Raw genomic sequence first — 23,208 nt, 5'->3', positions numbered from 1 at the left:
GGGGCGATCGTGATATCACCGCAAGAAAATCGCGACTTTGCTCATGAGATGTCTGAGCCTCAGATGCTTTTTCCTGCCGCTTGTGATTTTCTCGCAATAGACTATAGACATTTAACATTAGAAACATATCACATAAAAATTGCAAGTGTGTACGTTGCCCTGAAAAGGAGGCTCCATTAGGAAACATGGTGCGATTTATTTATTTTTTTTTTTTTAGTGAAAACATTGTAAATGGGAATGAAACCATTGACACTCCTTGGCTTCATAATTCTGCATTTTCACTCCGTCTCGCATTGCATGATTTTATCGTGAGTGTGGAGGCACCCTCAGGAAAGGCTGACTACAGTGAGAGAGGACCGTGTTCTATGATTGGCTGCATAAAGTGACGTTAAGTGCCAGCTCTGCAGTCCTTGAAGAATAAGCTTCAGCCTGGCAGAGAAAGCCAAGACTTTTCCAATGCTCATATTGTCAGCCATAAATGCCTCCAGGGTAGTGCCAGTCCCAAATGCTGCCTGGGTTACAGCTCTGGTGGCTGAGCCAGGACTGGTTTAATCTGTAGTTTTATGCTTTTTCTTCAATCCTCCTTTTTTCAGATTAACATTTTGGGGGCTTTAGCCCTCATCACCAGTGTGGCATAGTTATGGTTTCAGCTGTATATAGGGATGTTGGAGCCAATTAATGTGTGTTGAGGGATCATTCTATATTAGACTTAAGGCCCTTTTACACGGGCCGACAGTCTTTTCAGCGACTGCACGAGCGTCACCGCTAAGGTCGTTGGCGCTCACGCAATGCATTCAAACTGAAAGTCGTGCTCGCTGCCTTCTCGTCATCTCCCTAACGAGGTCATTTAGGCTGACAGAAGGGTCAGCTTAAATAAAGGTTGTGAGCGATACTTTTGCTTTCACATGTATCGATAATTGCTCATTTGAACAATCGTTATGTATAAAAGGGCCTTTTTAAAGGGGTTGTCCAGTTGTAAACAATCAATGCTCTATCCTTATTGATAGACCATCACTAGATGATCAGCTGTAGTTCCCCTCTTCCCCATCCTGAATTATTCACTGGGTGGCTGCGCTCATGTAGTAAGATGATTTCTGCAGACAGCTCTGTTCCCACTGCAGGGGCGAGGCTTGGTATTACATGAAAAGTACTCATTAATATGAATGAGAACTGTGCCTGCGGTAGCAAGCCTCAGCACTGCAGTGGAAAGGAGCTGTCTGCTGAAATCAGTTCAGTGGATGGACACATTGGTCCACCTTGTATGGTAGTCAATTCTGTTGAGGGGGATACAATTTGACCTCAATTCCAGCAGGGTGTAATAGGTCTAAACGTGACGGGAGAGGTGGAGGAATGGGTTTTTACAAAGGCATGCCCTCCTCTGACCATTTTTATGCTGTAGTTGGTTTTGACTGTGGCATTTGAGGCATTAACCCTTTCCAATCCACTGTCTGACGTCTAAAGACATTCTAATTGAAAGCTGTACAGCTCCGATGTCGGAAGACATCCGGCAGGGTATTCTTACTGCATATTACTGGCCGCTCTGTTGTCGGGCAGCATGTCCCATACCGCAGAACTGGCTCTAGCCAGCAGATGGCGCCATTGTATAATGGCAGAAAGAGCCCCCTAGGAAAATCTAAATCCAAAATTGGATTGCAAAGGGTTAAACAGTTGAAATCTGAGTCCTCTCCCCTCCTGGCAGTTGCAGCAATATCGGTTGCGGGTACAGATGTAGTCTATCCGATACATATTGCCACTTACCGGGCATGCTTTGTCGTAAAGTGTCAGAATGTCTGTTCCTCATCTCTTCCATCCTAGCCCTGTAAAAACAGACTGCATTAATAGGAGGAGATAACGAAGCATAGCCAACAAGAAGCGGGACACAGACAGACCTGGTCCCTTCAGATTCATTCCTCAACCTTTCTCGCATTAGTTCCTCTAGCTGTTCCTGCAGCTTCTGCTTCTCTGCATGAAGTCTCGCCCGCGCTTCGCGTTCTGCATGAAAGTCCGCTCGAAATATTTCTGCCTGAGTTGAAAGAAACCTCAGCTTTAGTTCACAGTGATGGAGGAGTTGACCATAGTAAGACATCTGCACCCACTTACCTGGGCCTTGAGCACATCAACGGTTTCCTTCAGTCCTTTTTGCTCATCTGTTTCCACCTTCAGCTTATCTATAAGTTCTTGCTTGGCTACGAGAGCTTCTTCTGCCTCCTGGAGCTGCTGTTTTAATTCATCAATCTGAACTTCCCAGCTCTAAAACGGAATGCAGCAAGAAGTCAATGAGCCTCAAGCTTTGGAAAATGCGTCTGCTCCTACTTACCGTCATCTGCTTCTCCTGATGAAGGCTTTTGATGTGGACGTCGTATTCCTGAAATAACTTGTGGTATGCAGACTGGAGTTGGGCTAACTTCCTCCTAGGACAAGAGAAGGTTTTGTGAGAAATTGAATTTCAAAGTGTTTATGCATAAATTAAAGTTGATTTTATTCCTGTGCCATTACTTGTAAGCGGCAGCTGTATTATACAGGGGATTGCTGTATCTAAGTAGTTAACACAGGGAGGGAGGTTCCCTCTGTCACCTACTGGACAAGCACAGGGGGCCATGGGGCAGGCAGAGATCAAGGTACTCGTAAATCTCTGTCCCATAGAAGTGAATGGAGCACTACCACTCCATTTATACGGGGCATGCCAAGGCGCTGCTCTAACGATCGCTGAGTAATGTCACGGAACTCCTGTTCTCAATCACTGGGGGTCTCAGCAGTGAGACTCTCACTAGTCAGCAAGTTATTCCCTATTGAATTATAAATTGTGATCCTGGTAAAACCCCTTTAAATATTCCACGGATCCCCTGTGAAAGCAGGAGTTTGAAAACAAAAAGCTTCTACTGCACATGTGCGCCAGAACACATCCGTCATGCAGAAGAAAGAAGTTCCGTCCAGGACGCAGTAGACCCGAATCAGGTAAAATAATGTCCTCGGCTGCGGGCTCCTGCCCGTGGAATAACAAAAACGACATGATACCTTTTATTCTATGGGTCGGTACAATTACTAAGATACCAAACTTGTATAGTTTTTTTTTTTACTATACTCTGAAATAAAAAAAAAAGAGACATTAAATTTTTTTTCAATTTTCTGCCATCATTTTGTGCGCGCGATCTTTTATTTTTCCGTCGAAGTAGTTGAGCAAGGTCTCATTTTTTGCGAGATGTCCTGTAGTTTCTGATAGTACCATTTTGGAATACATACAACTTTTTGATCGCTTTTTATTGCGTTTTTTTGGGGAGACAGGGTAACTAAAGTGCATTTCTGGTATTTTTTTTCGGACGACGTTCACCGTGCGGGAAAAATAATGCGCTACTTTGATAGTTCGGACTTCTACGGATGCGGCGATACCAAATACAGATTTTTAATTTATTTAGATTTTTTAATAGATATGGCAAAAGGGGGGTGATTTAAACTTTTACAACTTTTTTTTTTCAATGAAAAAAAACGTATTTTTTTTTTTTACATTACTTTGAAGCGATGCAGTATGACGTAATGCTATTACGGGCAGGCGTACGGATTTAAATGCCGCTGTCAGAATTGACAGCGGCATTTAAATGGTTAATAGCAGCGATCGGCCGCGCGCGGCTATTGCCCGCGGGTGTCAGCTGTTATAAACAGCTGACGCCCGCACTGTATGAAGAGAGGTTGCATCGCAACCTCTTTTCATACATACCCCGTGGCCACATGACGTACCGGTAAGTCATTGGTCGTGAAGGGGTTAAAATGTGGCAAAGACTTTCCTACCTTTTGCTGTAATATATTACAATCAGTTATCAGCGCTGGGTTAGACTTGGCTACATCTACAGCAATGAACTATTGTATGAACAAACTTAACCCTCTCCAATCCACTGTCTGACATCTAAAGACATTATGATTTAAGGCTGTACAGCTCCGATGTTGGAAGACGTCCGTTGGGGTTCCCTTACTGTACATTGCCAGCCTCTCTGTTGTCAGAGCCTATCCAACGTGTCACCTCATGCAGTACTGGCTTTAGCCAGCATATAGCGCCATTGTATAACAGCAGAAAAAGAGTAAGCCCCCTAGGAAAACCAGGATACAAATTGGATTGGGAAGGGTTAAAAGCCACCCTCCAAGCCTGGACAAACAAAGATGGCCTCTGTGCTTCTCTGACTACCCTATGCACACTGTGCAGTGGTGGTCTATGACACTACATGCTGCTCTGCCAGGCCAGTGCCACTCACATGGGCAGCATTAGTCAATCCACGCAGGTGTAGTAGCTTACATTAAGGCCACTTTCAGACGAGCCTATTTTTGTACCATATTGATGTGTAATATAAAGGCAATATAAATCCAAGTCACACGGCTGTAATTTTGACAGCAGTTTTTCAAAAATCCACCATGATTCATTATTTGCCTCCGTATTTGCATTCTTTATACAGCTCTGTTTTTTGGAACACATCCGTATTACGTGTGTTTTCATATACGCATCTGAAACCAGCCTAAGGATGCATAGTAATGCACAGTGCATCAGATACACAGGCAGCTCAGCCATATTTGTTTGGCTTGGATCGGAGGGTTGCTTTAATTTTTCTGTCCCTTCAATATCTGGGCAGAAAGACAATGGGTCGTCAACAGAAGAGAGCGCTGCAGCGAGAGCAGCAGCACATCCAAGAGGAGCCGTCAGACTCCGAAGAAGAGGAGCAGAATCCCCTGCAACAACAGGAGGGCCACATGTAGAGCGGATCTCAGGTAAGCCAGGCAGGGGGCAAGACAAGAGGGTGGCAAAACATAAAAAGGCAACATCCTCACGGTAGTCACTCATTTGCCTATTGATCTCCACTTCCTGCTGCAGTGAGGACATCACCCGCTCACTTCAGGACAGCAATGCATCCTGCTGTGAGGACAGCAGCAGAAAGTGAAGGCCAGGGGGCAACCAGGTGCTGGAGGGAGAATGAATGAGGCACATGGCTTTTAGGCCACTTTCACTTGGGCGACAAAATTGTGTGATTTTTCTCGTGATGCGACAATGCTACAAAACTAATGTATGTGAAGCCCGTGCTTTCCTATGGGTTCCTTCACATTAGTGATGTTTTGTAGGCCGCTACATTGCAAAGAAAAAAAAAAAAAATTCGGCATGGTGAACATTGCTGCAATTTGCTACGTTTTGTAGCCAGTGTTTCCCTACGGAGCATTCCTTTCTGTTGCATTGCATGAAAAAGTGGTTTTCGTGCGGTGCAACTTTTACAGTAAAAAGTCCTGCAGTTTGTCCCTGAAATAAGCCCCGGCTGCATTAACCCCTTCACGACCAACGATGTACCGGTACGTCATGGAGCGTCGGGGTATGTATGAAGAGAGGTTGCGTGGCAACCTCTCTTCATACAGTGCGGGCGTCAGCTGTTTATAACAGCTGACACTCGCAGGCAATAGCCGCGAGCGACCGATCGCGGCTATTAAGCATTTAAATGCCACTGTCAATTCTGACAGCGGCATTTAAATCCCCCGAACATCGTTCGGGGGTCCTGCACGGCCCCCCCCTCCCCCCAGCGGTGAGATCGGGGGAGCCGCACAGGTGTCATGGCAGCCGGGGGCCTAATGAAAGGCCCCAGGGCTGCCTTAACAGACTGCCTATCAAGCCATCCCTGTGGGGTGGCTTGATAGACTGCCTGTCAAAAAGCAGTATGACGTAATGCATGACTTTAAAGTAATGTAAAAAAAACAAAAAAAATCAAGTTTTTTTTAATTGAAAAAAAAAAAGTTTTCCAAAAGTTTAAATCACCCCCATTTTGCCATATCTATTATTAAAAAAATCTAAATAAATTAAAAATACGTATTTGGTATCGCCGAGTCAGTAAAAGTATGAACTATCAAAGTAGTGCATTATTTTTCCCGCACAGTGAACGTCGTCCGAAAAAAAAAAAAAAGAAAATGCCAGAAATGTACCTTTTTAGTTACTCTGTCTCCCAGAAAAAAACGCAATAAAAAGCGATCAAAAAGCCGTATGTATTCCAAATTGGTACAATCAGAAACTACAGAACATCCCGCAAAAAATGAGCCCTTGCTAAACTATGTCGACAGAAAAATAAAAAAAAGTTATTGCGTGCACAAAATGACCGCAGAAAATAATTGAAAAAAATTAAATGTCTTTGGGGGAAAAAAAAAAAAAAAAACTATACAAGTTTGTTATCGTAGTAATCGTACCTAGCCATAGAATAAAGTTATCATGTCGTTTTTGTTGCCGTTTGTGCGCCGTAGAAACAAAACGCACTAAAAGATGGCGAAATGTTGTTGTTTTTTTTCCATTTTACTCCACTTAGAATTTTTTACAAGTTTTTCAGTACATTATATGGTACTTTAAATAGCACCATTGAAAAATACAACTCGTCCCGCAAAAACAGGCCCTCATACAGCAACGTCGATGGATAAATAAAGGAGTTACGATTTTTTTTTAAAGGGGGGAGGAAAAAACGAAAATGAAAAAAGAAAAAGGGCCGCGTCATTAAGGGGTTAAAAAAGGATAAAACACAATGAATCCCCTAACAGGTGCTGTCCACTCCTCCGCAGGTCCTCGGCACTTGTTTGCAGTCTTCAGTCAGCGCTTCCTGAATTGGACGTTCAAAAACTCTGGTCTCCAGGAAGCACTGGCTCTGATTGGTTCTCGAGCACTGCAGCTGAGCCAATTAGAGCCAGCGCTTCCTGAAGGCTGGGTTTTGGAACCTCCAATTCAGGAAGCGCTGATTGAAGACTGCAAATAATTGCCTGCAGAGGAGAAGTGTCTCTGTGTGTGTTGTAATATTTACCCCCCATATCCAATCTCTGGCCCAAACATGGCACATGCACTTCAGAAATATTGCTAAAATACGTCCGTTCCTAACCACGGACACGCTAAAGACACTTGTGGTCGTCCTTATCCACCCCCGGCTTGACTACTGCAACTCGCTACTCATTGGCCTCCCCTGTACTAGACTCGCTCCACTCCAATCCATACTGAATGCAGCAGCTAGGCTCATTTTTCTATCCAGCCGTTAGTCAGACGCCTCTGCATTATGCCAGTTGCTGCATTGGCTGCCCATCCACTGCAGAACTAAATTTAAACTTCTCTACATCACCCACAAAGCTCTGCATGGCGCTGCGCCACCATACATCACCTCCCTACTGTCAGTACACCACCCAGCCCGCTCACTCCGATCGGCTAACACACTCAGACTAAACACCCCTGTAATACAAACCTCACATACTCGCCTACAGGACTTCACCAGAGCAGCACCCATCCTCTGGAACGCTCTACCCCAAGGCATCTGGACAATTCCCAATGCACGAAATTTCAGACGTGCCTTAAAAACGCACCTCTTCAGGTAAGCATACCAAATCTCCTGACCTCCCTATGGCGCCCCTCCCCATTTGCCTTCTAATAACGGATTTCCACACGAAATCCCCTTTTGCCTGTGTTCCCCATGTCCCCCCCCCCACCCGCACCTCCTGTACCACCCCCAATCCATTTGTTTCAACCCGAATGTACCTCACATTGTAATTGTTGTATTGTTTTGCATTTATCCATGCCTGAAAGGGCTGCAGAATAAGTTGGCGCTATACAAAAAGATTATTATTATTTCAAGCCCCCCCCCCCCCCCTTTGAAAATCCTGGCAAAAAAGCACTACAAAGTCGTGTGTCTTTGTAGCAACACAAAATTGTGATATCGCAGTGAGAAAACGCAGCGATGGCCCACAGTACACAGCTGCAATATCGCTGTTGCCCGTGTAAAAGATTTTGCAATCATTTTGAGCTGTAAGCAAAAAATACAAAATTCTAGTAGAGGTTGCACAAAATGTAAGAGAAATATCAGCTTCCTTCCAGAAATAGCGCCCCTCTGGGCTGTGTCTCATACTGCAGCTCAGTGAATTTCAAGTCAATACTGCAATACCGGACACAACCCATAGACTGGAGTGATGCTGGTCCTGGGATTTCTTTACCCCATGTGCTCAGCTATCTCTTGGAGCCCTATTGAAATAAGACGGGCAATGTGCATGTGTGACCGACCATCCAGTCAGTCAGGGATGTTGACAGCCCCCAATCGGGTGATCGATAGGGGTTCCAACAATTAGACCCCCATGGAGCAGTTAAGGCAGAACCTCTTTTCACGGGGCAAATCCATTAAGTGGTGCACGCTTCTTCATAAATTTGATGCATCTTAGACCATGTTAGAAAATGAACTTCAAGCCTGCTATGAACAAGTGTAGATTTGTGCTATATGGGCCAAACTTTGATAAATTGTTCCCATTGCAAGAAAACAAAGTCAATATCAAAATATTCACCAAGGACTGTGACTATGTCTATATTGTCAGCCTCCATTGCAGATATAGAAACAAGCTCGCACATTTATATATACACTCATATTTCCTATAACGAACACTGGCTGGATATATGCGGCTACTACTCCATTGAGATCAGGCACCCTTGTTTGCCGGTGGTCTGGCCACTAGGACCCCTCACTGATCCAGTCTTATGAACTATGAAAGATAGGTCTAGGTATAACCCGGATGTACGCTGCACCCCGCCACCTCCATTATCTTTTGTTCAGCTGTTGAGATCTATGATTGGCTATTGTAGCGGTGCAGTGCACAGGGGGGCCTGTAGAGGGCCAGAGACAGGACTCCTGGTGCGAGGGTTAACCAAGGGGTGGAGCAGGAACCAGATAAAAGCCAGTTCCTGCCAAAGACAGGGGGGGGAGAGTGTTTGGCTGAGAGAGCCAGAGAGACAGCTGAGTGGAGCTGGGAGGGCTGCTAGCCCTGGTGCAGACCAAGAAGGCCAGAGGTTGACAGGGTGACGCCCCTAACCTTAACACTTGAGAGAGGACCAGCGCAGCACAGGAAGGTGTTGCAGGCTGGTGGCCTGAAAAGGCAAGAGTCGAACAGGGAAAACCCCTGGACTCCCACCCAAGTTGGGGTGCTTATGGACATGATGTGATGTGATATGCTGTGCTGTGGAATAAATGCTGGCAGGAGCCAGACAAAGAGATACGCTAGTCCTGAGCCGTGTTTACCCATGTGGGGCGCCATTTCTGGTATGAGAGGTCAGCGATCCCGAGGCAAGAGTACCCCCCTTGCTACACCATGTAAGCACAGACCTGGCATGGAGAACGGAGGTTGGCGCCAGACATGTGGAGAGCCCAGAGAAGCGAGAATGGTCTTTCAATCGGTTTAGCCATAGGCAGCAAGAAAAAAAAAGTAACTCGGACAACCCCTTTAATGCACGATTCCGGCCATATATGGGCAAATTGTAGCTTAAAAAGCGATTATTTCATATATCTACATACAGGGACCCTATGCAAGACGACTAGAATAGCATATTAGGTTGTAGGATATTAGAAAACATAACCGCGCCACTCTTGTCCATGACCGGCGTTCGAATTTAATCTTGTGGATTTTGCATGTGATCTCCACCTCTAAAAACCGAGCTGCGGGTTTATGCTATGGTTATGTGAATGTAAGGCCACGGATCCGCATGCAGATTTAGCTGCTGTCAATAGGAAAACCTATGTGCAGAATCCCCAATGCGGAAACAGATTTTTCTTCCAGATTTGATATCAGAAAAACTGCAACGGATTACAATACCGGCCATGAGATAGATTTTTTTTTATTTTTTTCACGTGACACCCGACATGCAGCATGGCCTTTTAACACCTCTATTTAATCCCTGCCGATAGCAAAAAAATAAAGCCTGGCATTAAAGCCTCTACTCAAGCAGGAGCAGGTCGGGACCTCCGCTGTCAGACAGAGCCAAAGACCCACATGAGAAGGCAGAAGCGGTTTTCTTCTTTTCAAGCTACATAGCACTCAATGAAAGCCAAGTACTAAAGAGCGAAAGTGGAAGTAATACTTCTACTATGCGATCCAGCGATCACATGACCGCCAGATGCCTTCTGTTACAGTAGAGCTGCAGGGTCCTAGCAGACCTTCATTAGCTCCATTAGTGACTGATGTCCCAGCTGCAGTGGAAGAGTATGAAATTTAAAATAAAAAATAAAAATATGAGTGTCCCCCAGAGGTTTTATAGGACGTCAAGGAGGAACTATTTTTTTGTAAATACTTTTACCATCTAAGTATCTGTCTCTATCCATCTCAAAACGTCCACAAACAAAATACATGAGGAACCCATACTTTAATTTTACCATAAATATAACAGTTTTTAAAAAAAGTTTAAAAAATATATATATATTTTTTTTTAGCTTTTTGCCCCCTAATAAAACGATCAACAGATTAGATAGATAAAAATAGCCCTGTGTGTCATGGAAAAAAAATAAAAATACTACAAAAATAAATTTTTGTAACTGAAGAAAAATGAATAAATAAAAAATTAGGGCAGTAAAACCACCACATGGGTAAAATCCCTAAAAAGTGTCTGGTCCTTAACGGGTTAAATCAATATCAATATATTTCTGCTGTGAATTTTTACAGTAAATTTCTCCCCTTTCATGTCAGCGGGATGATTCTGAAGGTGAATCGACATTTGTATTTTGTGGTGGATCTTTCTACCCCACAGGCCACTGGCCTTTGAGGCATCAGATCCTCGTACTATACATTACTGGGGGCCAGCATACATCTATAACCGGGGAGGTTTCCTGCATCCATGAAGAACAAGTGGATGGTACAGCAGATACTTACATCTCTTCTCTGGCATTCTGTCTCTCCATCTTCAGTGCGGCTTCCAGGTTCTGCACCTGCAGTCGGTGCTGATCCAGCTGGAGGACCTGCTGCTTCATCTGAGCCTCCCATTCCCGCTGCTGCTCTTGGGTGCTCCGCAGGCTGTAAGAGGAGAGGCAGAGGGTTACAATACACGCATCTTACATGCACACACAGCTACATCCATGTTCTCTCAAAGGGTTATCTATGAGCTTGTATCTTGGGGTTGATTATTCTTGGGATAGGTCATCAATATCTTACATTGGTGGAAGTCCAACTAGCAGCACCCGCATCAATCAACTGTTGGAGGGACCATGGTGCTTGCTCGAGTGCTGCTATCTCTTCATTGTATACCAAAGTACAATGCCGTACACTGCATAGCAGCGGTGCCGGGTGTTGTGCTACATCCTACTCACTTGAACAGGACAGAGCTGCAAAAAGGCAATGTGAGCAGATGAACGTGACATCACAGGCCCAAGGAAGAGGCCTCAGCCAATGGCATAGCACTAGGAGTCACAACTATGACTTTACCCCTAAGCTTGGGGGGCCCAGAGGCCCATCATCATGAAATCACTGTACTGCTCCCACTGTGCCCCCTGTCCGTCCAAGTCATAAAATCACAATAGACTTGTTACGCGAACAGCAGTGCTGCCCAGTTAATGCAACCAGAGAATAGGATGACTCCTCCCCTTCCTGTTCACTATGGAGATTAGGAGAAGGGGAGGAGTTATCCTATGCTCTGGCCGCATAAACTAATAATAGTTTGTTACGGTGATCTTGCTGCTTGGCCTGATAGGACACGTAAGACATTGTTGTTTGTTTTTTTATTATGGGGAAGGGACATGGGGTCCTAGCATTCTATAGGGGCACATGGAGACACTGTTACTTTAAAGGAGTTGTCAAGATAAAAAAAACTAAAAATCAATCTATCATGCTACCTATGTATAAAAATAATCGTAGACCTGCCCTTCCTGACTCCACTGCTGCTCCAGTGCCACAGCCTCAGGTATCTCCTATGGCGATGTATCGACAGCCTGCAGCAGCCTGTGTACAGGACATGACAGACTGCTGCAGCTAATCAAAAACCTCACTGTTCAAGCACGGAGGTCTGTGATTGGCTGCAGCAGCCTGCTACATCCCATAAACAGGCCAACTGCAGGTTGTCAAGACAGACCTGGTGGAGAATGAAGCAGCAGCACTGGAGTTGCGGGGAGCCGTAAGAGTCAAATATAAGATTATTTTTTTATATATGAATTTAAAAGAAAAAAATGTAACAACTTCTTTAAAGAGGCGTTATTACTTTTCTGAGGGGAATTACTACTATGTGGGGCATAAAGAAGTGTTATTACAGTGTGGGGGCAGAAAGGAGGTACTATTTCTTGCAGTGATCAATACAAAGGAATTGTTAGTGTGAGTAGTATTTTGTGAGGCACAAGAAGGGGCACTTTTACTCTGGGAGACACTGATGGGCAATAAGGTTAGGGGAAGAATGCACAGACTCAAGTCACAGCTTTAAGAATCTTCACAGTGGTCTGGGCCGGACAGAGAAAAATAAGTGAAAGTTGATGACACCAATCAGAGAAGCTGTAAAGAAATCACCAGCGGCACATCAGAAACCACACAGGGGTAGGAATCCTTTAAGATGCAACAGCCACCAGGAGACGGACCAAGTCCAAAAAGTTATACCAAAAAAGAATGAAGTTGCAGCATCAAGTGGTGCAAGAATATTTCTCCAATCTTTATTCTACTATAACAAGAATTTACAGCGACGTTTCGACCTGCAATGAGGTCTTTGTCGAGCTTGCTATAGGAGAATAAAGACTGGAGAAATATTCTTGCACTAATGGATGCTGCCACTTCATTCTTTTCTGGTACCAATCAGAGAAGCTGTCATGTGTAAACACCTTGTAGACAGGTTAGCAGAAGCAAAAGGAGTTTGTACTGTATCATAAGGCGCAAAATCTTTAGAAAAGGACTTGAAAGCATTTTGAGGAGCATTTTTCCAAAATTAGTCTTTTGCATATGCTGCCCAAATAATAATAATTATTTTTTAGACGGCAGACCACAGCTGGTAACTATGCAAAGTAGCTGGGGGGTTAAAGGGGAAGGCATGCAAAAAGGGGCCCCAAGCTGAACTTTTGTACTTGAGCCCATGAGACTTTTGCTAGAACCCCGGCCACCGTGATTACCCAAGCACCACGGCCACTTCAAACAGCTAATGGAGGTGGGAGAGTCGCCCTCTCATCAATATGATATTAAATGAGATAATCAATATGAGTCCAGAACAACTCTTTTCAATGTGGCATTACATTGTAAACTGCCATATGACCATCTAATGCATGTACTTAATGGCCCTTTATAAGACTAAAGAAATTAGCACGACTCCCCCATTAGTTCCTTACTTTTCCTCCACCTTTCTTTTCTCCTGCTTGCAAACCTCCAGACTCTGTTGGCTCTCACGCAGCTCCCCCAGCAGGGATGTCACCTGGGCTTTTAGGGACATCTTCTCCTCAGTCAGGATCTATAAAAAGGTAAAGATGAATAACTACAAACGGTCTCTAACAAACTGTAAAAGTCTTCTATGGTCTCAATAAACTTAGTATATTCTAAAGGCGTGTGATAAATTTAATATTTCTGTTTCAAAAGACCATATTTTTGACTTTATAAGATGCACTTTTTTTTTACCCCCACAGTAGAGGTTGGGGGGAGGGGAGAGTCAGTCCATCCTATAAAGCGAATGTGCCAAAATTCAAATTAGCCGGCATGACTGCACGTCCACTCCACAGCAGGGGAGGAAAGCAGTTCCTTCTCCTCCCCCACTGGAGCTCACCACCACCGCCGATTGGTGGTGAGCACCGGCAAGAACTACCCCGCCTCCACCAATCAGCTTCCTCCCACAGTACACGAGAGGCACTGTTAAAGAGCTCTGCTGCTCCTGCCATGGAAGAGAAATGAAAGAAGTTATAGTAGCCCTCTGTTGTCCTGTACTATCCCCTGCACTGTCCCCTAGAGTGCCTGGGCGAGTTCAAAATATTCTTGTTGTCTGATGTGGAGGTTGTCCCATTCTAGCTGTTAAAAAAAAAAAAAAAAAAAAATCCAACAAGGAAGATCCAGGACTGTTGATTTCATAATGCGCCAATTGTTTTACATTGGTGGAAGGTCTAGACTGCAGGCGGCCCTTCAGCTACCGGACTATTGTTCTGCACAGCCATGCTGTTGTAATGGATGCAGTATGTGGTTTAGCCTAGTCTTGCTGAAATATGTCTGAGGGAGACATTGTCTGGATGGGAGCATATGTTGTTCTAAAACCTCTATATGCTGCTCAGCATTGACAGTGCCTTTCAGGATGTGTAAGCTGCCCATGCCATAGGCATTAATACAGCCCCATACCATCAGAGGTGCAGGTTTTAGAACTGTGCGCTGAGAATAAGCTGGATGGTTCATCTCCTCCTAAGTCCGCAGGACACGGTGCCCGCGGTTTGCAAAAATAGTTTGGCCCAGAGAAGATGTTGGCGTTTCTGGATTGTGTTGATGCATGGTGTGAAGAAGAAGCCATCTCACTATACCTTGTACTTGTGGATTGTGTTCACCGACAATGCACACAAGGGCACAGACAGACCCTAGGATTTTCTGCTAATTCATTGTGAAGCAAAACTTCAGGTTTATAACTCAATAAATGTATACAGCATCGATTGGTCACACGTCTGGCCTTATCAATTTATTGAGTTATAAACCTGAAGTTTTGCTTCACAATGAATTAGCAGAAAATTGTTCTCCAGCAGAGAGACTTTGTACCCATGGGCATCCACCCATACTAGACACTCAACACATTCGCCACAAGCTCCTGCATGCACTGTTATTCGCAAGTCAGTAACTGCTGCAGGACCTTTGGCGACTGCTATGCCTACACTCAGGCTTTAAATTACCCGTTTTCTTTGGCTTACACAACACTCTATAGCTCGTTAACCTTCTGAAGACCCGCAAAATTATTGGTGAAACGCGTCAAGTATGTTTAGCTTAAATTGTCTGAGCCACCGTATTAAACCTAGACCATGAGTCGACCTACAATTGAGGGAAAGCCAGTATCTTTAAGGGTCTAGGCATTAGAGGAACCAGAACCCATCGTTAATCAGTAGGGTCCATAAAGACTCGTCTCTTATTAAAATATAATACTGAATCCCGTTAAGGGAGCCATCAGTGTACACAACTTACTGGTCTTCTAGTCATTGATTTTATATATGTTTATGTCTGAGTGTGTACCAAGTTTGTTGTTGTCCATCCTCATTGAGGGAGCCTCCTCGGGTCTGTCTGTGCCCTCATTGAGGGAGCCTCCTCGGGTCTGTCTGTGCCCTCATTGAGGGAGCCTCCTCGGGTCTGTCTGTGCCCTCATTGAGGGAGCCTCCTCGGGTCTGTCTGTGCCCTCATTGAGGGAGCCTCCTCGGGTCTGTCTGTGCCCTCATTGAGGGAGCCTCCTCGGGTCTGTCTGTGCCCTCATTGAGGGAGCCTCCTCGGGTCTGTCTGTGCCCTCATTGAGGGAGCCTCCTCGGGTCTGTCTGTGCCCTCATTGAGGGAGCCTCCTCGGGTCTGTCTGTGCCCTCATTGAGGGAGCCTCCTCGGGTCTGTCTGTGCCCTCATTGAGGGAGCCTCCTCGGGTCTGTCTGTGCCCTCATTGAGGGAGCCTCCTCGGGTCTGTCTGTGCCCTCATTGAGGGAGCCTCCTCGGGTCTGTCTGTGCCCTCATTGAGGGAGCCTCCTCGGGTCTGTCTGTGCCCTCATTGAGGGAGCCTCCTCGGGTCTGTCTGTGCCCTCATTGAGGGAGCCTCCTCGGGTCTGTCTGTGCCCTCATTGAGGGTGCCTCCTCGGGTCTGTCTGTGCCCTCATTGAGGGAGCCTCCTCGGGTCTGTCTGTGCCCTCATTGAGGGTGCCTCCTAGGGTCTGTCTGTGCCCTCATTGAGGGTGCCTCCTAGGGTCTGTCTGTGCCCTCATTGAGGGTGCCTCCTAGGGTCTGTCTGTGCCCTCATTGAGGGTGCCTCCTAGGGTCTGTCTGTGCCCTCTTTGAGGGAGCCTCCTCGGGTCTGTCTGTGCCCTCATTGAGGGAGCCTCCTCGGGTCTGTCTGTGCCCTCATTGAGGGAGCCTCCTAGGGTCTGTCTGTGCCCTCATTGAGGGTGCCTCCTAGGGTCTGTCTGTGCCCTTAAGTGTGTTCTTTTAATCGTATTTAATAAAGCAATCATTTAGTAATAGTCTACTCTGTGAAGGGTTATTCAGAATGTCTTAGACTATCCTGCACTCTGTGACTAGTGTTCACCGACAATGATTTCTGGAAGCATTTCTGAGCCCATGTAGTGATTTGCATTACAGAATCATCCCCATTTTTAATGCGGTAGATCTTGAGCATCGGATATTGACTGTCAGCCTTGTCCCTTGTGCACATGAATCTTTTGATGATATGTACTGTAGATGGTGGGATATTTAAAGTCTTCACAGTTGTACGCTGAAAAACATTTTTTCTGAAATTGATCCACAATTTTTAGATGCAGCTTTTCACAGATTGGTGAATCTCCGACCATCTTTGCTTCCAAGAGCCTCTTAACATTTTCTATTTATACAGTCATAGTGACCTAGTACAAAATTGATCCTCCAGCTGTTTTTCGTTAGTACCACTTAAGGCCCATTTACACACACACACACACACACACACACACACACACACACACACACACACACACACACACACACACACACACACACACACACACACACACACACACACACACACACACACACACACACACACACACACTCGCTCGCTCAGAATTCACTAAAAACCATCTTTTGAGTGATAATCGTTGTGTCTAACTGCACTGACATCGTGCATGCTGAAAGAGAACAATGAGCCTTTTCAGGAATTCACAGCGGGATACAGCTGATAGTATTGGTCCAGCTGTGTTCACAGCGGTCCAGCTTTGTTCTGCATACCCCGCTCGGAGCACTCAGCTGTATTAATAGTCAGGCACTCTGAGCAGAGAACAGCTGGATGCAGAAGACAAGCGGCCCCGCTTGTCTTCTGCATACCCTGCTCGGAGCGCAAAGTGATCACTTAACGCTTGAGCAATCAACTTGCGCTGTAAAGGCACACGATTATCGCTCAAAAAAGTCACTCTAAAGACATCTTTTGAGTGATAATCATTGGGTCTAAACCAGGCTATAATCTTTCAAAAGATTGAAAGATCAGCGATTGTTTTGCATAAAGTACTAATAGCCACTAATTGCTATTAGTACATTATCAGCTTCATTTGCATACAAATGAGCTTCTGGGAGTTGTTGCAGAACTCAGCAGGAGGTATCAGCTCTGTAATTATCTCCAATGTTCAGCCACAGGCTCCCCATGGGGAATTCAGCACCATGGACAGTAGACACAGCCTGCTGTCCTGCTTATCAGCTGTTCTGTGGAAGAATGGTTTTCAAGCAGAACTAAAAACCGTTGTTCGGCAGAAAACTGAAAAATGGGCACATTTAGACACAATAATTATCGCTCAAAAGCCATCTTTTGAGCGATAATCGTTGGGTGTATATGGGCCTTTACTTTTGCAACCTTTTGTTAAAGGGGTTCTGACACAAATAATGTTTTTATGCTTTAGCAGCCATTGTTCCCTGGTGTGCCTAATGGACCCAGGGAACCAATAGTTTAATGGCTGCTAAAGCATAAAAAGATAATACTTACCTGTTCTTCTGTTGTTGTTGACATCGGGGGGGGGGGGGTCATCTCCCAGCAGGCGCTGTTCCTCCTCTTCTGTCTGCACGAGCCGCGCCGCTCCGGGATCGCGCGCATGCGCAGTGGAGAGGTGCCCTCTGACAGGAGTCAGGACGGGCTGCGTCTCCACTGCGCATGCGCAGCACTCCAGAGTTCAGCAGGACGGACGGGCCGCCCACAGCAAGCACTGCTTGTGACGTGCTTGCTGTGGGCAGTCCGTCCGTTCACCTCGGAAGTGCCTGACGGACGGAGCAGAGCCGGAAGCGGTCTTTTTGACCGCTCCTGCTCTGCTTTAAAGGCACAGAAGAAGATGCCGGCTGGATGGGACAAATCTAACGCTGAGGCCACCATGCTGTTGCCTCCCCTTTCCTCTCCCTCGCGTTTGAGAGTTATATGCTAAAAGTCATCGTTTGCCACCATAGGCTTTCAAACTTGAAAAAAGTCATAACCCTACTGGATATGTCCTGCCTGATATACATGCACTTTGCATATTAACATACATTGGCATGTCCTAATTCTCATCTGTGAAATAGGCAGGAATAGGACATGCCATGAGTTTCACACAGACCATTGGTCTATGTGAAAAAAAAACAACCCATCCATATAACATTAATACATATAGCCTCATAGGCTATAATAGAGCCATTTGCTGTTCGGGGATTAACACACACAACACACGACCTCAAATACCCAAGTGGACCAGAGGATTACAGAATTAGTCATAGAACCATATAATGATTTGCACCTGCAATTTCCGCTGGGCTTCCTCCGCCTGCTCCGTCATGTGACATGTCAGACGTGAAACCTGCTCTTCCAACTCTTTCATATGTTCTTGAAGCTGAGCATTCCTGCAGCAAAAATAATTCTGTTATCAGCTCTATACTGGTCATAGCAACAAATGAGAAAAGTTGGTGAAACTTCTTTCTACCCTAATCCCCCATTTCCTCCCACAGTTTCATTTACCAGTTTGCCATATATTCTAACAACCTGCACCATCCTCCAGCAAGCCTCAGCCAAAGTCTGTGCCCACCATTTCTACTGGAATTGGCATTATCATGAGCTGTATGGGAACTGACCCCCCTATGCTGGTCAGCATGATTCACCACATTAGCTGTCATTGCTAAACAGCAGATGGATTCATTTGCTATACTAAAAAAGACTGAACCAGCGCTAAAATCTCAATACTGGTGTCCGATATTGTAATAACAATAGCATACTTTAAAAGGAAGGCATGGATGCTCTACGCATCTCTCTAAAGGCCCGTTTACACGCAAAGATAATCTTTCAAATGATTGAAAATGTTAGCGTTCTTTTGGCATAAAGTGTTAATGGACATTAGTGTCCATTAACACTTTATCATCTTCATTTGCATGTAAATGGGCCCCCAGGAGGTGTCTGCAGAGCCCAGCATGACTAATCACACGCCCTGCTGTGCAAACAGCTGCACTGTTCCCATTGTGGCTGCCGGCAGAATACAATGTAATCTCCTGTCTCCCGTGGAGAACACAGCATGTGGTCTACTGAGCGATACTTCATCTCTCTGCGGCTGAATGATGGATTTTAAGTTCACCTTAAAATCATCGTTCAGACGAAAAGTGCACAATGGCAGCATTTACATATAAACGTCTATTGCTCATTTGAACGTATTTTGATCGATAATTGTTACGTGTAAATGGCCATCAGTCCTGTGGGACGGCTACTATGACTGAAGCACTACACCCTGTATAGACCCCCAGAGTGCTTGCAGAGTATACGCACTGTCCTGCTGCCTCCTGTAGCTTCTTCAGCAGTTCTTGCTCAACTCTTGCATTTCTGAAACAAACAGATTAGGAGTTATACACAATATGAGGCTACGCTGCAGAAGTAAAACCACCAACGCTGGACACTTACCTGTCATCTGCTCCCTGTAGGATGTCTACTTCTGTCGGTGTCTTCCTGACTTCAGGCTCTTCCTGCAACAATAATACATAGAAGTCATTAGATCATGGAGGAGAGCAAGATGGCCACCAGCAACAACAACTTCTGATCCCTCACCCGCATTCTGACCCCATTGGTAGCTGCAGAGTCAGTTATCCGATTTTTATCTTTTTCCAGTTTCAGGTTTGTTTCCATCAACCTCTGCACTTCCTTTATGATATCATTCAGCAGAAGAACGTGACAGAAGGGAACCACATCCATGAATATCAAGGGGAGAGAAAACATACAAAAAATAATCAAAAGCGGCAAACACTAAACTATGCTACTCGGTTCAACGTCCTGTCACTGAACGAGGCAGAAGGACTTCTATCATCTAACAGGATTGTAGCAGCCCTGTCTAGACACAATCATGAATTAGCGGATTGTGTGAGCCTAGTAAAAAAATGGTCTGCACCATCTTTCTAAGAAACAGCTCCACTCTTGTCCATAGGCAAAAGTGTGGTATTGCATTTACTTTAATGGGGTTGAGTCTGAATACCTGACTCTACCAAATGGACAAGAATGATGTTTTTTTGGGAAAGAAAGCACACCTTTTATTGTAATGTCATACAGCCCCTTTAAGACAGCAATGTACACAAGTGACTAGACACTGCATTTACTTCTTGAAGGAGATGTGCCAATTTTAAAATGTATTTCCCCCCCTCAACAGGATAGTAGACACCTATCTTATTTATGGGGAGGGAAATCGACTAATCATGAGAATGGTTACCTCTGATCAACCTAAAGAATGGTGCTGTGGTCGAGCATGCAAGCTTGCTGCTTAATTCATTTCAATAGGACTGCTGGAGACAGACAGATACAAGTGGCCAGCAATCTCCAGAGTCTCATTGCAGTTAAAGGAGTATTCCATAGGTGGTAACTTGCTGATTGACATGACTCGGATGCTGGGACCCCCACCGATCTAGAGAAACTCTACCTTGCATACCTTCCCACATGTAACTCATGTTAAACATTTTAGTTGTACCCTATCATATATTCTTATTAATTTTGGAGGTATGTACTTTTCCTGTGATGTCATTTATGGTATACAAACCACATACAACTTTGAATACATTAGAAATCATTTGATATCGCAACAAGGCTGGCGTGATTTGTATTTCTCCTATGGGCCCAGGCTTCTACACGAGATCTAGGATTGTCTTCTCCTTGGTAAACACATAAATTCTCCTTACAGGGAGGTGGCATGCATGGGTAGTCACTGTTCACAAACTTCAGGGATGCACCGGGTAAGGAATACCCCTTTAATAGAGCGACAATATGCATGCTCGACCACAGCTCCACACATTCAGGGATCATTGGTGGGGCCCCAGCAGTTAGACCTCCATAAGTCAGAGATTTATTTCCTAGCCTGTGCAGAGGAAAATGCGTTCAAGTTGGCACAACTCCCTTTACTGTTAAAAGGATGGTCACCTTTCCCAATATATCGGTGTTGGTAAATACTTGCATTTTCCATGAAGTAATTCTGGAGCATCTTCCCATAGAACCCTGCATTGTGCTGTTTCTCAGTTATTCTTCCTGTCAATTTATTTATAAGCTTCCAACTGGGCATTACAATTCTCCTTCTGAATAGAGAGTAGTGAACTGCACAGTGTCAGTGTGTAAAAACAGCCCCCCAAAGCAAATAGTAACACTCGGTTGTCATGTTAATCTAACTTTACAGGAGGAGTATCAGAGGAACGGTACAATGCAAAAAAAAAAAAAAGCTTTACTAGGAATTCAGGCATTTACTTGAACAGATGTCAGGAGAGATGACAGCTCCAGCTGTATCTCAACAGACGCGTGACAGACACGAAGACTTGGTCTCACCTGCTCAGCTCGGGGTGGCCCCACGTGATTTCGTGCGGTCTCTCTCACTGTTTCGCACATACTTTGGGTCAGAGTTTCACAGGAGGACATAGAGCTCCCAGGGCTGCTATTAGCCTAGAGACACACAGCACAGCAGTCAGGCAGGGGCCAAGCCGAGAAATGAGGCAGAGGAGAGAGAGCGACACGGCTAGAGCTGAACAGAGAGCACCAAGGAAAGCAGCAACAACCCCAACAAGGGAAAGCTAGCAATGACACCACTTTTGTCTTAAAGAGTAACTACACATATATATATATATAAAAAACAACTTTTGGCGTGTCAATAGACTTGATCAGTAGGGGCCCAAATGCCGAGACTCCCACTGTTCGTTGAAATGAAACGGCTGCAGCGCTTACCGAATCGCTGTGCCCTTTGGCTATCATTGTTGCCCGTTGGTTACTCTTGGCAACTGAGGATGTGAGCATAGACTTAAGGCCCATTTAGACCACGAATATCGCTCAAAAGCCATCATAAATGTGCCCATCTTTTACTTTTCTGCCGAACGGTGGATTTCAGTTTGGCATGAAATCCATCGTTCAGTAGAACGGCTGATAAGAAGGACCGCATGCGGTGTTCTGCCCGATTCTGCGCTGATTACATTGTCTCAGCTGTCAGCCCCATGGCAGAACAAAGGGAATGTATTCAGCGAACAGCGGGTGGTCTGTTCCCTGAATACAGCTCCTGGCGGCTCACACATTACTAATTATTACTAATCGGCATTAGTACCAAGCAGTAGTTTTATGCTAAATGATCGCTCAAAAGCCATCTTTTGAGCGATCATCTATGCATCCGTCTCCATCAGCAGAGAGTAGCTGACAAATAATAACCCCCACTGATCAAACTTTTAATAGTCCCTCCGACACGTCAAGTTTTTTTGTTTTTTTTTTAAGTAGAGGTACTCTTTAAACGGTGGCCATACACAGTCTAAAGTTGATCGAAATAGACAATCTCAGCCAAAAGGTTTGTTCGTTGAGTGAAATGGTTGATACGATAATTTTGGCCGACAGATGACACACTATCACTGGAAAGAAGTCGGTCGCATTTAGAATTTTCAATGGTTGCTAGCATTTCATTGTTGCAGTTGGCCGTTACGTAAATGATCATTTTGTGAAAGAGGATTTGTTGATCACCCGGTGATATTGAACATGTGCAGCCAGTATGAACAACCGTAACGGCCAATATGGACTAAAATGTACATGGCGGTGTCCGTGTAACCATCATTCGCCAGGCAATTGTTCGAGCATGAACCTACTTCAGTCTGTGTATGGCCACCTTTAGCCTCAGCATTACACAGAAGGGCGTGCAGCAAAACATTTAAGGTGGGATGGTATCGGCACACATTTGTAGAATTACAAAAATATGGATGAAAACTAATGATAAAAAGTCTATACAGCGTACATTCAGCACACGTACGGAGAAATGCTCCTAGCTCACATGCCGAATGTATCCATAGACTCTTGTAGCCCTGACCTCCACCATGCTGGTATACACTGGTACATTTTTGTATCAGTGTACAGAACCTTGACAGAGCTTATTAGAAGTCAATGAAGTTGGTCAGTCGCTGCTTGACTTTATCAGACAGGATACGGCGCAGGGTCATGGCTTCTGTTATAAATGGAAGCATGACGCCAATGTGAACTGAGCTTTAAAGGATTATTCCCATCTCAGCAAGTTATACCTTATCAACAGGATAGGGGATAAGTTGCTGATCGGTGGGGGTCTGACTGCTTAGGGCCCTCACTGATCCTGCAATATAACCCCAATGCATCCTGAATTTTTTGACAATGGTGACCACACATGTGCACTCTCTCCATTCACTTTGATGGGACCGCTGGAGATTGCTGAGCACTTGAGCTTAACAGAGTGGTGGCGCACTTGCAGAGCTCAAGATCGTGGGGGTCCCAGCAGTCAAGACCCCACTGATCAGCAAGTTACCCCTTATTTTGTGGTGGGCTATAGT

The 23,208-nt window shown here is 45.1% G+C and overlaps 1 protein-coding gene across 5 annotated transcripts in view; it reads right to left on the bottom strand.

Moving 5' to 3' along the window:
- Window positions 1-23,208, bottom strand: part of IKBKG (inhibitor of nuclear factor kappa B kinase regulatory subunit gamma) — a 41,058-nt gene that overhangs the window by 2,022 nt on the left and 15,828 nt on the right. The window contains exons 4-14 of one of the 5 annotated variants that reach the window (XM_066580622.1): window positions 21,212-21,325; window positions 19,463-19,555; window positions 19,319-19,380; window positions 19,187-19,240; window positions 18,174-18,276; window positions 13,080-13,198; window positions 10,660-10,800; window positions 2,318-2,411; window positions 2,101-2,250; window positions 1,890-2,023; window positions 1,759-1,817 (exon numbers count right to left, since the gene is read on the bottom strand). In XM_066580622.1, the coding sequence (XP_066436719.1) occupies window positions 1,759-1,817; window positions 1,890-2,023; window positions 2,101-2,250; window positions 2,318-2,411; window positions 10,660-10,800; window positions 13,080-13,198; window positions 18,174-18,276; window positions 19,187-19,240; window positions 19,319-19,380; window positions 19,463-19,555; window positions 21,212-21,325 (1,123 nt within the window). The remainder of the gene's footprint in view (window positions 1-1,758; window positions 1,818-1,889; window positions 2,024-2,100; window positions 2,251-2,317; window positions 2,412-10,659; window positions 10,801-13,079; window positions 13,199-18,173; window positions 18,277-19,186; window positions 19,241-19,318; window positions 19,381-19,462; window positions 19,556-21,211; window positions 21,326-23,208) is intronic. The other 4 variants (XM_066580623.1, XM_066580624.1, XM_066580625.1 and 1 more) reach the window with 4 other exon arrangements.

This window comes from Eleutherodactylus coqui, chromosome 10 (assembly GCF_035609145.1).
Source record: "Eleutherodactylus coqui strain aEleCoq1 chromosome 10, aEleCoq1.hap1, whole genome shotgun sequence".
Taxonomy (NCBI): domain Eukaryota; kingdom Metazoa; phylum Chordata; class Amphibia; order Anura; family Eleutherodactylidae; genus Eleutherodactylus; species Eleutherodactylus coqui.
The sequence above is the reverse complement of the archived record's forward strand: the minus strand, read 5'-3'. Positions and strand labels throughout refer to the sequence as shown.